Source organism: Salvelinus fontinalis, chromosome 18 (assembly GCF_029448725.1).
Source record: "Salvelinus fontinalis isolate EN_2023a chromosome 18, ASM2944872v1, whole genome shotgun sequence".
Classification (NCBI taxonomy): Eukaryota; Metazoa; Chordata; class Actinopteri; order Salmoniformes; family Salmonidae; genus Salvelinus; species Salvelinus fontinalis.
This window is the reverse complement of record NC_074682.1, coordinates 16,655,516-16,672,345: the sequence shown is the minus strand read 5'-3', so window position 1 is coordinate 16,672,345 and position 16,830 is coordinate 16,655,516. Positions and strand designations below refer to the sequence as shown.

Sequence of the window (16,830 nt, the reverse complement as noted above, 5' to 3'; positions counted from 1 at the left end):
TTTTGTATGTTTTTTTCTTGGGGGAAGCCTGGCAGCCATGAATACACACCACTGGAGGATGTGGAAGAGAGGAAAAGGGGCAGAACAAGAGAGAGATGGACACAAGTATTATTACTGTTGGAGCTCAGAGCATAAGAATTTCACTGTCCTTGTGACTACATCTGCGACGCTGTGCATGTGATTAATAAACTCATCGAATCATCTAATCTAAAGCACAGATGCAGAAAGATAGCATGGCAAGACATTTCCGTGGATGAAAAGGGAAGGGAGAGAGAAGACAAGGCTGGAAAGGGCACTAAAATGGGTGTCAAGAGGGAGTGAGACAGGGGTAGGAAGAGGAAAGGACAAGAAAATGGGTGTCAAGAGGGAGTGAGATAGGGGTTGGAAGAGGAAAGGGCACTAAAATGGGTGTCAAGAGGGAGTGAGATAGGGGTAGGAAGAGGAAAGGACAAGAAAATGGGTGTCAAGAGGGAGTGAGATAGGGGTTGGAAGAGGAAAGGGCACTAAAATGGGTGTCAAGAGGGAGTGAGATAGGGGTTGGAAGAGGAAAGGGCACTAAAATGGGTGTCAAGAGGGAGTGAGATAGGGGTTGGAAGAGGAAAGGACAAGAAAATGAGGGCAAGAGGAGGATAAAAACAGGCATTGAGAGAGGGACAGGTAAAGTAGAGTACAATATTAATATGGGGATGCAGTAGTGGGTGAGAGACTGTGTGGAAGGGCAGGAGGAGAAGTATGAGGCCAAGGAGGAGAGGTGAGAAGGAGAGGGATGTGGCAGTCACTGTGTGTGTGTGTGTGTGTGTGTCTGGGGACACAAAGTGTGATAGTGATAAAGGGGACACAAATCACTGCGGTCACACAAAGTTGGCTCTAATGGCACTACTGGCTTTTAACAGACCACACTGCAGCTCCACCCACCACCATACACCACCCTGCCATGCCCGGAAGGGACCAATGAAAACCAGCCGCCAGAAAATTACCTCCAAATCTGAGCGCATTCACACCTAAATGCATGGGCAATCAGAACAATTTACTGCAATGTCTCTTCACATGTCTTCACAACTTCACATGCTGAAGGAATTATTAGAGAAGGACAGACTTGAGGGAGAAGAAATCTATTTTATACACTACATGAACAAAAGTATGTGGACACATCTCATTCCAAAATCATGGGCATTAATATAGAGTTGGTCCCCCCCTTTGATGCTATAACAGCCTCCACTCTTCTGGGAAGTTGGATGGATGTTGGAGTTGGATGGGTGTTGGCTGGATGTTGGAATATTCCTGCGGGGACTTTCTTCCATTCAGCCACCAGAGCATTAGTGAGGTGGGACACTGATGTTGGGCGATTAGGCCTGCCTCGCAGTTGGCGTTCCAATTCATCACAAAGGTGTTTGATGAGGTCAGGGCTCTGTGCAGGCCAGTCAAGTTCTTCCACACCGATCTCGATAAACCATTACTGTATGGACTCGCTTTGTGCACAGGGGAATTGTCATGCTGAAACAGAAAAGGGCCTTCCCCAAACTGTTGCCACAAAGTTTGTTAATAATGTCATTGTATGCTGTAGCATTAAGATTTCCCTTCACTGGAACTAAGGGGCCTAGTCCAAACCATGAAAAACAGCCCCAGACCATTATTCATCCTCCACCAAACTTTACAGTTGGCACTATGCATTGGGGCAGGTAGTGTTTTCCTGGCATCCGCCAAACCCAGATTCATCCGTCGGACTGCCAGATGGTGAAGCGTGATTCATCACTCCAGAGACCGCGTTAACTGATTCAGAGTCCAATGGCAGCGAACTTTACACCCCTCCAGCCAATGCTTGGCATTGTGCATGGTGATCTTCCTATGCTTGTGTGCGGCTGCTCGGCCATGGAAACACATTTTATGAAGCTCCCGACGTTCTTGTGCTTACGTTGCTTCCAGAGTCAGTTTGGAACTCGGTATTGAGCGTTACAGACGATTTTTACGCGCTACATGCTTCAGCACTCTGCGGTCCTGTTCTGTGAGCTTGTGTGGCCTACCACTTTGCGACTGAGCCGTTGTTGCTCCTAGATGTTTCCACTTCACAATAACAGCACTTACAGTTGACCGGGGCAGCTCTAGCAGGGCAAAAAATTGACGAATTGACTTGTTGGAAAGGTGGCATCCTATGACGGTGCCACGTTGAAAGTCACTAAGCTCTTCAGTACAGCCCATTCTACTGCCAATGTTTGTCTATGGACATTGCATGGCTGTTTGCTTGATTTTATACACCTGTCAGAAATGGGTGTGGCTGAAATAGCTGAATCCACTCATTTGAAAGGGTGTCCACATACTTTTGTATATACAGTGCATTCGGAAAGTATTCAGATGCCTTGACTTTTCTCACATTTTGTTACGTTACAGCCTTATTCTAAATTGGATTAAATAGTTTTTTCCCCCTCATGAATCTACACAAAATACCCCATTATGACAATGCAAAGACAGGTTTTTAGATTTTTTTAGGATAAAAATTACTGAAATATAACATTTACATAAGTATTCAGAGCCTTTACTAAGTAATTTGTTGATTCCCCTTTAGTAGCGATTACAGCCTCGAATCTTCTTGGGTATGGCGCTACAAGCTTGGAACACGTGTATTTGGGGAGTTTCTCCCATTGTTCTCTACAGATCCTCTCAAGCTCTATCAGGTTGGATGGGGAGAGTCGCTGCACAGCTATTTTTAGGTATCTCCAGAGATGTTCAATCGGGTTCAGGTCCGGGCTCTGGCTGGGAGACTCAAGGACATTCAGACACTTGTCCCAAAGCCACTCCTACTTTGTCTTGGCTGTGTGCTTAAGGTTGTTGTCCTGTTGGAAGGTGAACCTTCACCCCAGTCTGAGGTCCTGAGCACTCGAGCAGGTTTTCATCAAGGATCTCTTTGTACTTTGCTCCATTCATCTTTCCCTCGATCGTGACTATTCTCCCAGTCCGCTGCCGCTGAAAAACATCCCCACAGCATGATGCTGCCACCACCATGCTTCACCGTAGGGATGCTGCCAGGTTTCCTCCAGATGTGACGCTTGGCATTCAGGCCAAAGAGTTCAATCTTGGTTTCATCAGACCAGAGAATCTTGTTTCTCATGGTATGAGAGTCCTTTAGGTGCCTTTTGGCAAACTCCAAGCGGGCTGTCATGTGCCTTTTACTGAGAAGAGGCTTCCATCTGGCAACTCCCATAATGGCCTGATTGGTGGAGTGCTGCAGAGATGGTTGTCCTTCTGGAAAGTTCTCCCATCTCCACAGAGGAACCCTGGAGCTCTGTCAGAGTGAACATCCCCTGATTGTTCAGTTTGGCTGGGTGGACAGCTCTTGAAAGAGTCTTGATGGTTCAAAACTTCTACCATTTAAGAATGATGGAGGCCACTGTGTTCTTGGGGACCTTCAATGCTGCAGACATTTTGGTACCCTTCCTCAAATCTGTGCCTCGACACAATCCTGTCTCGGAGCTCTACGGACAATTCCTTTGACCTCATGGCTTGGTTTTTGCTCTGACATGCACTGTCAACTGTGGCACCTTATATAGACAGGAGTGTGGCTTACCAAAATCATGTCCAATCATTTGAATTTACCACAGTTGGACTCCAATGAAGTTGTAGAAAGTTATCAAGGATGATCAACGGAAACAGGATAAACCTGAGCTCAATGTCAAGTCTCTTAGCAAAGGGTCTGAATACTTATATAAATAAGTTATTTCTGTTTTTGTTTTTTAATAACTTTTCAAACGTTTCTAAAAACTGTTTTCACTTCGTCATTATGGGGTATTGTGTGTAGATTAATGAGGATGTTTATTTATTTAATCCATTTTAGAATATAGCTGTAAGGTAACAAAGTGTGTAAAAGGGTATACTGTATCTCTGGCTTGCAAACTTGATGAAGTCCCTAAGGAACCACAACTTGTTTACGATATTCATACCCGGGTGTGTATTTGTGAATGTAAGGCAGCAGAGTTTGTAACCAACCAAAGCACTCACTGCTGTCTGAAGGTCCTCCATCTCTGGGTGGCCTTTCCTGCTAAATACCCTCCCCAGCTCTGAGACTCCATCTATTTGGTCTTAAATCCTCTGTAAAGTATCACCCAGGAAAATGTATTCTCCTGCACACAGCACAGAACGAGCAGTCAGTCACAAATTCTGGGTCCATTACACTGATTGAAACATCCCTGCGTTCCTCCATCCCTCCATCTCTCCTCACCTGTGTACAGACGTTGGGGTCTAATAAGCCCCCCAGGCCAGGAGGAAGTGGAAACTCTTTTAAATCTTTCTATGACTGTTAGCAAACTCTTCAGGACAGACCCCCCCCCCCCCCCCTTGAGATGACAAATTGAGTGTATGAGAAAGCACTCCGCTGGATTTGTCTTTCGCTCTCATTTCAGAGTGTCTCTCTAAAAGGGCCATGAAAAGGAACTACTTCCTGTCTGTCCGCCACAGAGGGAGAAAGAGGGATAGAGTATAGAACTACGCTCTGAGGAAGGAGGGCTTCATTATACAATAAAATAGAGAAATCTTTTTACATCCCCGGCTCCATCACGTGGGTGTTTTCTCTGTGATCTCTTATGCACAAGGAGAGAGGGGTGGTGGTGAGGGTTCGGGGGTTCTTCTTCATCTCCTTCTTTTAAATACAATTCATGGGTTCACCAATTTGTCAATGAAACTTATCAGTTTACAATAACCATCCAATAACTTGAAGTGTCCAGCAAGCTCCCAGAATACCCTAATGATGACACGTGGATGGATACAACACTGGTCAGATCCCATTTGTTCCCTGTCTGAATCACAATAACAATTGGATTAGTTCATTCTCTAATTGCATCATTACTTACATGTAAGACCGATCCAATTCAATTCCATGCTTGTCTCTGTGTCTCCCGATGGAAGAACGCCAGTGGTGGCGGATGGCTAGCGTGACATTTCAAACCCAGTTCCACTGATGGATTGATTTGATACACAATGTTGCATCTGGCAACAGCGATAAGGGCAACTCCCCGCAGGTCTGTCTCTTTCAATGCTTTTATATAGCAACCAGAGTAGATGGAGGATAAGCCGCAATACTTCAGAGACACATTGATATCAGAGTCTTCTAGATACACTAGAGATGAACACATCACATCTCCCTTTGCTCTGAGCAGTTATAAAAACATTCAGTCTGATGGAACCAAAAGAGTTACGGGAGGCCCATTCTCATTACCAGCCTAAAGAAAGCAGCTTAGAGTTTAAGTGATAAGTTGGATAAAAATGGCGCTGAACTTCTTTGTGTCTTAAATGGCCCAGAAAAGTAAAACCGTCCCACGGAACATACACCAGTGATGAAAAATGGCCCCACTCTCATCTCCTTAAATAGCCAATTAGGCAACCATAGCTAAGCGGCACACTCTCTCATTTAAAATTCATGATTGCATACAATAGAGGGGAATAGATAGACAGAGAAGGGAGAGAGAAAAGCTCTATGGTCTATGTAAAAGTACTTGTCAGTGTGTTAACTCCATCATACAATAGTGGGACATTGGGTTCATATTCCACTAGCTAGCTATATGAGACAATTTCAGAATAATTAGCTAATAAGCTGTGCGACCTACGTTTTCTTCTTCAACACAATTGACAGTGTCGTAACCCCAACACACACTTTGTCCTCGTATACTAAAAATAACAGGTTTTTATAAGAGAGTACCAGTCAGTTGAAAAGGCAGACTTTTCAAATATGTTTGGTTCTTCTCGTTAATTAGCAGAGTTTGGTCTAAAACAGACAACAGATCCACGCTCCACTGAGGAGAGACCATTGTTGCAATGTGTGTGTGTGTGGGTGTGTGTGCTCTTCTCCCTCTCTCTGTCTCTCGCCTGCGTTGTTTCAAAATTCTCCTGAGATTAAACTTTGCAGCAGAACATTGTCTGAACACAAAGTAAACAAACATCGATGTCTGACTGGTAAAACAAGTGTTCCTCCAACAATGATACGTTGCTCCCTCTGCCTTTAAAATGACCATGCTTCTGTTCACTAGGTGTTCTCAGATACACTTGAAGAAGCAATACACTGTATTCAGTCATAGTGAATGTACCTGGTTTAGAGCCTTCAGCCACAGAGCCGTTGTAGACCTGGTTTTGGAACTCTGGCCGGTTGTCATTCATGTCGATGACGTAGATGTACAGGTCTATGGGGCTTTCCACCTTGTTCCCGTTCATGTCCACAGCATGGGCCCGCAGCTGCAAACAAAACAACGAAACCATACGAGCATTGTACGTCCTGTATATGCCACAGTAACTTTGACGATATATAATGCAGCACTGATCGACATGAAACATCACATAAGGCAAATTGACACAAACATGACAGCAGACAACGCATACAGGCTGGAATTCATCCTGTAACTGCAATTATTTCTGTCATTGCAGATCTCTTTCACAAGTATGTTTACTGTAATTGCACACTAGAGAGTCCATGAAAATCCACTATCTCTGACCATTGAATTCCTGCCATGCAACCTTGATTTTGATTGCTGGTTGTGAGAGGTTTGTTAATTGGAAGCTCCACGACTGAAGCAGTAATTCCAGTCTTTTATTTGTCGTGACAGAGAGAGCCTGCTGGAGTGCCTGTGCTGATAATTGCCAATAAGAGAAAGAGAATATAAGGTGTTGTCCAAACACAGATACAGCCTGAGGTGTGTACTGCTCAGCTCACACAGCAAGAGCCCCAGAGAACACCTATAGGCTCTATTCTATTCAACACAACTCATGTGGTGTCTGGCTTTTGTTCTCCTAGGGAAAATGACTGTCCTGGTTGGTTTGTGCAACAACGCCACTGATTGGCCACAATGTCTTTTACTGAGATAAGCAGATAAGCCATTCCACAAAAATTCCCTGTGAATCACAGTGTGAGAAAAGGAGAGCGAGAGAGATGGAAGGAGCATGCCTCGTGTAATACCAGTAATGAGTCAGATACACAGAGAGAATCACAAAGAAACAGTGGGGGACCCTAAGAGGAAAGAGTGACAATCAATACATACACTGCTAGGACTTCTTCTCCAACCCGGCTGTAACAATCCCATGTCTGAATATACCCATGTTGACTAAAGATGTCTCACAGCTCCAGACAACATTATGTTGGAGAGAAGCTTTGAAAGGCAAAGAACACCATCATTGTCTCTCCCAATAGCTCTGTAAAAACATAACAACATAAAAACCTGGACAGAGAGCCTGGAGTTGGAGGTTGTCGTTCTCAAACACCTTCACAGACATGTGGGCAGTGGACCCTTATATTACACTGAGTACAACATTGACTAATAGAATCTCTGTACTATTCACAGGAAGAGGCAATGTTCATTCGAGGACTGAATGGTACAGAGGAGCCTCAAGCTACAGCATCGATACCTGCCTTCCTGAAAAAAATGACTCATTTCGCTTCCGTATAGTGTGGAAACACACACACACACACACACACACACACACACACACACACACACACACACACACACACACACACACACACACACACACACACACACACGTACTCACACACATACACGTACTCACACACACACACACACACGTACTCACACACACACACACGTACTCACACTGTATAAACGCATTCAAACCCTGTTGCTTCAACCACTTAATATTCCCCCAGACGATGAGTTTCCATAGGCCAGAGCACAACAAACAAACATAGAGAGAAACACAAACAAACAAACAAGCCCAATCTGTTTTCTCAGCTGTGGGCTCTGCATGGTGAGTGGGGAAAGGGGGGGTGGGGGCTGACAGAGCCAATGGAAATTTGATCTGAGAGCCTGGAGGAGTGTGTGAAGAGTGTGTGAGCAGTGTGTGTGGACTGCTAATGTGTGGTTTTGGGCCTGTCATTAGCATGCTTGAGGGCGGGCCTGAAAAACACAACCACGGGGAGAAAACTCTACCAGAACCACAACAGCAACCACTGATGGGGTCTGTCCAGACACACACACAAACCCGCATGTAGCAACATGTTACGTACGCACACACACAGCTACCGGGTTGCAAAGCTACTGGTAATTTACCAAAGTTATCAGAATCTTTGGTAATTTAGGTAACTATTTACCAAATAATATTTTAGTGGATAGACCATATGGTTCAAGAGAAACTAGCCGAACTAATGAAAAAAGCATCTAATCAACAATGGCTTTCTTTTTAAATAACACTAAACTTTTTAACAACTGCCAACAGTTTGTCGCCAAAAACATTTACAACAAAGACAAATTGACGTAGTCAAATAAATTAAAGTGTGTAAAAACTATGAAGGATATGTCATGCTGTAACCCTCGTATTAAACACCAACGGTATTCACTAAGTTGCTGATTTATATTTAGGATAATGTTTCACAGCTTTATCATTATATACACTACAGTTCAAAAGTTTGGGGTCACTTAGAAATGTCTTTGAAAGCAGAACGCATTTTCTGTCCATTAAAATAACATCAAATTGATCAGAAATACAGTGTAGACATTGTTAATGTTATAAATGACTATTGTAGCTGGAAATGGCAGATATTATATGGAATATCTACATAGACGTACCGATGCCCATTATCAGCAACCATCACTCCTGTGTTCCAATGACACGTTGTGTTAGCTATAGCAAGTTTATCATTTTAAAAGGCTAATTGATCATTAGAAAACTCTTTTGCAATTATGTTAGCACAGCTGAAAACTGTTTTTCTGTTTAAAGAAGCAATAAAACGGGCCTTCTTTAGACTAGTTGAGTATCTTGAGCATCAGCATATGTGGGTTCGATTACATGCTCAAAATGTCCAGAAACAAAGAACTTTCTTCTGAAACTTGTCAGTCTATTCCTGTACTGAGAAATGAAGGCTATTCCATGCGAGAAATTGCCAATAAACTGAAAATCAGCATCCCGGAATCGCCTCTTCACTGTTGACGTTGAGACTGGTGTTTTGCGGGTACTATTTAATGAAGCTGCCAGTTGAGGACTTGTGAGGCGTCTGTTTCTCAAACTAGACACTCTAATGTACTTGTTGTCTTGCTCAGTTGTGCACCGGGGCCTCCCTCTCTTCTGGTTAGAGCCAGTTTGCACTGTTCTATGAAGGGAGTAGTACACAGCATTGTACGAGATCTTCAGTTTCTTGGCAATTTTTCTCATGGATTAGCCTTAATTTCTCAGATCAAGAATAGACTGACGAGTTTCAGAAGAAAGGTCTTTGATTCTGGCCTGTAATCGAACCCACAAATGCTGATGCTCAAGATACTCAACTAGTCTAAAGGACAGTTTTATTGCTTCTTTAATCAGCACAACAGTTTTCAGCTGTGCTAACATAATTGCAAAAGGGTTTTATAATGGTCAATTAGCCTTTTAAAATAATAAACCTGGATTAGCTAACACAACTTGCAATTGGAACACAGGAGTGATGGTTGCTGATAATGGGCCTCTGTACGCCTATGTAGATATTCCATAAAACATCTGCCGTTTCCAGGTACAATAGTAATTTACAACATTAACAATGTCTACACTGTATTTCTGATCAATTTGATGTTATTTTAATGGACAGAAAATGTGCTTTTCTTTCAAAAACAAGGATGTGACCCAAAACTTTTTAACGGTAGTGTATTTAAAAAATATATATAAATATATATATATACATATATCTTATTTGATTACTTTTTATAGTCTCCATGTGATAAGGCCACACAGATGGACGGATATAACTACAGACACCTTTTATAATCTGAAATACCCCAAAAGGCCACTAGACGTCATGTTATCATTTTTTTACTTCTAAGTTACCAACATTCTGGTAGTTTACTGGTAAACTTCAAAAGATTCCAGTAATATACCCTTCATCACACATGCACACATACACTTCTCCAGGCTGGCTCCCAGCTGCTCTCTCCTTACAGCTGTCTGTGGAGAAAAACTCAACTTCACCCACACGCTAACCTCAGAGTTCATCTTCCTCTGGTGGAAGTCTGTCAAAAACACCAGTCATGTCTTTCTTGTTGAATAACAGACCAGTTCATATAAAGTTATCTTCGTCAACCATGAGCAGTAAAACCCAAGAGCAGAGAAGGTTCTCAACAGGTAACTCATCAAGTGAGAGTCTAGTGCTAATTGACTTAACACTGACTGTGAGTGAAGATGCTCTCTCTATCTTAGCGGGTAGGTGACTAACACAAGGATCTTCTCAGGTTCCAACACCAGGATCCAACACCAGGCTCCAACGTCAGGTTCTAACGTCAGGTTCTAATGTCAGGTTCTAACACCAGGATCCAACGCCAGGATCTAACGCCAGGATCCACTCAGGCTCTAACACCAGTCTCTAACACCAGGCTCCTCTCAGGCCCTAATACCAGACTCTAACACCAAGCTCCTCTCAGACGTTAACATCAGGCTCTAACACAAGGCTCTTACACCAGGTTCTAACACCAGGCTCCTCTCAGGCTTTAACACCAGGCTCCTCTCAGGCTCTAATACCAGGTTCTAACACTACGCTCCTCTCAGACTTTAACAGCAGGCTCCTCTCAGGCTCGAACACCAGGCTCTAACACCAAGCTCCTCTCAGACTTTAACATCAGGCTCGTTTCAGGCTCTAACCCCAGGCTCCAATACCAGGTTCTAACACCAAGCTCCTCTCAGGCTCTAACAACAGGCTCTAACATTAGGCTCTAACATTAGGCTCCTCTCAGGCTTAATACCAGGTTCTAACGCTACTCTACTCTCAGGCTCTAACAACAGGCTCTAACATTAGGCTCCTCTCAGGCTTTAAAACCAGGCTCCTCTCAGGCTAACACCAGGCTCTAACATTAGGCTCCTCTCAGGTTCTAACACCAGGCTCTAACATTAGGCTCCTCTCAGGTTCTAACACCAGGCTCTTACACCAGGTTCTAATACCAGGTTCTAACACCACGCTCCTCTCAGACTTTAACACCAGGCTCCTCTCAGCCTCCAACACCAGGCTCCAACACCAGGCTCCAACACCAGGTTCCAACACCAGGTTCCAACACCAGGTTCCAACACCAGGTTCCAACGCCAGGTTCTAACGCCAGCATCTAATCAGGCTCTAACACCAGTCTCTAACACCAGTCTCTAACACCAGGCTCCTCTCAGGCCCTAATACCAGACTCTAACACCAAGCTCCTCTCAGACTTTAACACCAGGCTCCTCTCAGGCTCCAATACCAGGATCTAACACCAAGCTCCTCTCAGATTCTAACACCAGGCTCTAACATTAGGCTCCTCTCAGGCTCTAACACCAGGCTCTTACACCAGGTTCTAACACCAGGCTCTAACATTAGGCTCCTCTCAGGCTCTAACACCAGGCACCTCTCAGGCTTTAACATCAGGCTCCTCTCAGGCTTTAACACCAGGCTCGAACATTAGGCTCCTCTCAGGCCCTAAAACCAGGCTCTAACATTAGGCTCCTCTCAGGCTCTTACACCAGGTTCTAACACCAGGCTCTAACATTAGGCTCCTCTCAGGCTCTAACACCAGGCTCTTCTCAGGCTTTAACATCAGTCTCCTCTCAGGCTTTAACACCAGGCTCTTCTCAGGCTCGAACATTAGGCTCCTCTCAGGCCCTAAAACCAGGCTCTAACATTAGGCTCCTCTCAGACTTTAACACCAGGCTCCTCTCAGGCTCTAATACCAGGCTCCTCTCAGGTTCTAACACCAGGCTCTAACATTAGGCTCCTCTCAGGCTTTAACACCAGGCTCCAACACCAGGCTCCAACACCAGGCTCTAACATTAGGCTCTAACATTAGGCTCTAATATTAGGCTCCTCTCAGGCTTTAACACCAGGCTCCTCTCAGGCTCTAACACCAGGTTCTAACACCAGGCTCCTCTCAGGCTCTAACACCAGGTTCTAACACCAGGCTCCTCTCAGGCTCTAACACCAGGTTCTAACACCAGGCTCCTCTCAGGCTCTAACACCAGGTTCTAACACCAGGCTCCTCTCAGATTCTAACACCAGGCTCTAACATTAGGCTCCTATCAGGCTTTAACACCAGGCTCCTCTCAGGCTAACATCAGGCTCTAACACCAGGTTCTAACACCAGGTTTTAACACCAGGATCCTCTCAGGCTCTAACACCAGGCTCCACTCATGCTCTAATACCAGGTTCTAACATTAGGCTCCTCTCAGGCTCTAACACCAGGATCCTCTCAGGCTTTAACACCAGGCTCCTCTCTGGCTCTAATACCAGGTTCTAACATTAGGCTCCTCTCAGGCTCTAACACCAGGCTCTAACATTAGGCTCTAACATTAGGCTCCTCTCAGGCTCTAACATTAGGCTCCTCTCAGGCTCTAACACCAGGCTCCTCTCTGGCTCTAATACCAGGTTCTAACATTAGGCTCCTCTCAGGCTCTAACACCAGGCTCTAACATTAGGCTCCTCTCAGGCTCTAACATTAGGCTCCTCTCATGCTCTAACACCAGGCTCTAACACCAGGCTTCTCTCAGGCTTTAACACCAGGCTCTAACATTAGGCTCCTCTCAGGCTCTAACACCAGACTCCTCGCAGGCTCTATCACCAGGATCAAACACCAGGATCCTCTCAGGCACTAACACCAGGCTCTAACACTAGGCTCCTCTCAGGCTTTAACACCAGGCTCCTCACAGGCTCTAACACCAGGATCTAACACCAGGCTCCTCTCAGGTTCTAACACCAGGCTCCAACATTAGGCTCTAACATTAGGCTCCTCTCAGGCTTAATACCAGGTTCTAACGCTACTCTACTCTCAGGCTCTAACACCAGGCTCTAACATTAGGCTCCTCAGGCTTTAACACCAGGCTCCTCTCAGGCTCTAATACCAGGTTCTAACGCTACGCTTCTCTCAGACTTTAACATCAGGCTCCTCTCAGGATCTAACACCAGGTTCTAACACCAGGCTCTTCTCAGGTTCTAACACCAGGTTCCTCTCAGATTCTAATACCAGGCTCCTCTCAGGCTCTAACCAGGCTCCTCTCAAGCTCTAACACCAGGCTCTTCTCAAGCTCTAATACCAAGCTCTAACATTAGGCTCCTCTCAGGCTCTAACACCAGGCTCCTCTCAGGTTCTAACACCAGGTTCCTCTCAGGTTCTAACACCAGGTTCCTCTCAGGTTCTAACACCAGGCTCCTCTCAGGCTCTAACCAGGCTCCTCTCAAGCTCTAACATTAGGCTCCTCTCAGGCACTAACATTAGGCTCTAACATTAGGCTCCTCTCAGGCTTAATACCAGGTTCTAACACTACTCTACTCTCAGGCTCTAACACCAGGCTCTAACATTAGGCTCCTCAGGCTTTAACACCAGGCTCCTCTCAGGCTCTAATACCAGGTTCTAACGCTACGCTTCTCTCAGACTTTAACATCAGGCTCCTCTCAGGCTCTAACACCAGGCTCTTCTCAGGTTCTAACACCAGGTTCCTCTCAGATTCTAATACCAGGCTCCTCTCAGGCTCTAACCAGGTTCTAACCAGGCTCCTCTCAAGCTCTAACACCAGGCTCTTCTCAAGCTCTAATACCAAGCTCTAACATTAGGCTCCTCTCAGGCTCTAACACCAGGTTCTAACACCAGGCTCCTCTCAGGTTCTAACACCAGGTTCCTCTCAGGTTCTAACACCAGGTTCCTCTCATATTCTAATACCAGGCTCCTCTCAGGCTCTAACCAGGCTCCTCTCAAGCTCTAACATTAGGCTCCTCTCAGGCACTAACACCAGGCTCTAACATTAGGCTCCTCTCAGGCACTAACACCAGGCTCCTCTCAGGTTCTAACACCAGGTTCCTCTCAGGTTCTAATACCAGGCTCCATTCAGGCTCTAACCAGGCTCCTCTCAAGCTCTAACACCAGGTTCCAACACCAGGCTCCTCGCAGGTTCTAACACCAGGCTCCTCTCATGCTCTAACACCAGGCTCTAACACCTGGCACCTCTCAGGTTCTAACAACAGGCTCTAACACCAGGTTGTAACACCAGGCTCTAACACCAGGCGCCTCTCAGGGTCTAACACCAGGCTCCTCTCAGGGTCTAACACCAGGCTCCTCTCAGGGTCTAACACCAGGCGCCTCTCAGGGTCTAACACCAGGCTCCTCTCAGGGTCTAACACCAGGCTCCTCTCAGGGTCTAACACCAGGCTCCTCTCAAGTGGTAACACCAGGCTCTAACACCAGGCTCCTCTCAAGTGGTAACACCAGGCTCTAACACCAGGCTCCTCTCAAGTGGTAACACCAGGCTCTAACACCAGGCTCCTCTCAGGGTCTAACACCAGGCTCCTCTCAAGTGGTAACACCAGGCTCTAACACCAGGCTCCTCTCAGGCTCAGGGTTGTTTATAGTTGTTTACAGTTGCCAGTCCAGTCCACTAGACCTTAACAAGCACCCAAGGACATGTATGCCTTATAGATCCCTCCCATGCCAAGAGGTGTAGCAGCAGGTGTACTAACATCCACCAGCCTCATAAAGAGACCAGACACCACGGGGCCAGCCTGGCCAGGTTAGACCTCCACCTCCAACAGATGAGAGGCTCTGGAATAGTGACTGATACTGTCGGAGTAATGACAGACAGGACCTCATCTGGAACTAAGTGGACCAACAGGAACCCTGAGAGATGAGTGAGTCAGGCCAAGGAGAGATGAGAGAGAGCTGCAAAAAGCAGGGAGGGCCTTGGACTTACTGACTGACAGTATCTTAGAGTTGGCTGCTAATCTGTTATGGAGAACTGTGTGTTTTAAGTGTTTGTTATACAGCTAAATCTGTATTTAGGATTAACACATTTTTTTATGAGCTGGTTTACTAAGGTAACACAAACTTGATATTGTGTTATATAGGGTGGCAGGTAGCCTAGTGGTTAGAGCGTTGGGCCAGTTACCGAAAGGTTGCTAGATCAAATCTCGAGCTGACAAGATAAAAATCTGTCGTTCTGCCCCTGAACAAGGCACTGTTCCCCGGTAGGCTGTCATTGTAAATAAGAATTTGTTCTTAACTGACTTGCCTGGTTAAATAAATAAATAAGCCCATACGGACTGGGAACAAACAAAAATGTAAATCAAATCATGTAATATAATCATGTTTACAGTAGGGCTATCAGAACGTGATGTGGTAGTGGCATTGTTATGAGATGTTGTGAGCATGTCTGAATTGTGCAGTAAGAGTTCACGGGGTACATGTTCCAGTCTGATGGGGGTAAACAGGCAACTGTAGACAATCTGTTGATCCTCAAACAGAACACCCAGAACACCGCCTGTTCATTAGCAGTGGAAGACAAACACACTACTTTTCCAAGCCGTCTCTCTCTCTGCTGAAAAACCTCAATCTAGCCTAATTGACAGCTTGAGTGGCTGCAGAAATCTGTGCTTTGTCAAGGCAATTTTTCTTTCATTTCGCACAGAAAGGAAAGTCTGGCCCAAACAAGACTGTGTTGGTAAAGGGCAGTACTCAGAATCTGAGACAGCAGTACTCGTGATTCCCAGTCTTTTGCTGAGAATATGCACTTCGCGACTTCTAAAACCGCTCACATTTCGCGATTTCCTTGTCCCAAATCTTTCATTCCGTCCTCAACCACAGGAAGTGGGTGCTCACATTACACGATGATGCCCTAGTTGATCCTGCCCTGCATTTCCTGGTTGCTGTAGGAAAGAAATTCCGGTACGCAAACAGTGAGCTGCTTCATTAGTGTTTACATTATTATGTGTCGAAACATCAAAAAAGAGACGGAGGCGCAGAATATGGACTTAATATGAAATAATAATGATAACATGAAATTATCTTTTTGGTTTCTGTCATGGTAGGAGTTCTGGTAGGATGCAGATGTAATATTGGTGGAGTTTGTTTTGCATGGCCCGGTGCCCCAGGTGTGTGGCGATTTCAATTAAGGACCAATGGAATGGTCTAAAATATTCAAAAAGGAACTCGCCCATTGAAAAGGCAGCTGCGTTCTCTCCACAGCACCACCAATATGTCTTCCATCCCCTCGGTCCACACGGTGCATGTTGTTGTCACTTTCCTCTTCGCCATCATTGTTTTGGTCTAACGTGCTGAACCCTCATTGGCTATTGGCAGCAGTCCTTGCCCAATTGCGTGGTAGAACTGCTCATACTACAAGATGCATGACCAAAATATCAAAATATTGGACATGTCAGATATCCGACAGGAGTCTGGAGAACGGAACAGCCATCATCGGTGTGTCCTTGACCCGCTAAAACTACATGAGTCCCGACGTACTGATCCTAGCCCAAGTTCATAGAACATTTGTTGGAACATTTGTTTTGCAGTGGCAAAAATGTTGTCAATTCGTGGCAAAACTGTGTCGTGTTTGCCTGCCATTACTGTGTCACTGTGAATTACGGCTGCCACCCTGCACAGAAAGACGGACGGACAGACAGATGTGTGGAGGGACAGTAACAAGCACTGTAACTCACATGGTAGGAGGCCCTCTCCTCTCTGTCCAGGGGTCTGGTGACAAACATCTTGCCGTGCACAGGGTCGATGTTGTACACGTCAATGGGAGGCTGGTCCGCCCCTGCTCCAGTGATGCTGTAGCGGATCCCTTTCTCCAGGTCCTGGTCCGAGCGGATCTGGCAGAGGGAGATATAAACACTATGTATTACACGTTGTATGAGACAAGCACGGCTCAGAAAGGGTACAGGGCGATATTTGTGGTCCTTTGTAGCTCAGTTGGCAGAGCCTTTTGCTTGTAATGCCAGGGTAGTGGGATCGATTCCCGGGACAACCCATACGTAGAATGTTTGCACACATGACTGTAAGTCACATTGGATAAAAGCATCTGCAGCACGTCATAGAATATCACCCTGTGTTGTTTTGACTTATCCGACAGTTTAGATTGAATGAGAGCCTTAAGGTTCCA

General features: G+C 45.4%; 1 protein-coding gene across 1 annotated transcript in view; it reads right to left on the bottom strand.

Moving 5' to 3' along the window:
• LOC129815066 (cadherin-4-like) overlaps nucleotides 1-16,830 on the bottom strand; it is a 237,993-nt gene that overhangs the window by 36,779 nt on the left and 184,384 nt on the right. The window contains exons 6-7 of the mRNA XM_055868398.1: nucleotides 16,385-16,540; nucleotides 6,069-6,213 (exon numbers count right to left, since the gene is read on the bottom strand). Of these exons, the coding sequence (XP_055724373.1) occupies nucleotides 6,069-6,213; nucleotides 16,385-16,540 (301 nt within the window). The remainder of the gene's footprint in view (nucleotides 1-6,068; nucleotides 6,214-16,384; nucleotides 16,541-16,830) is intronic.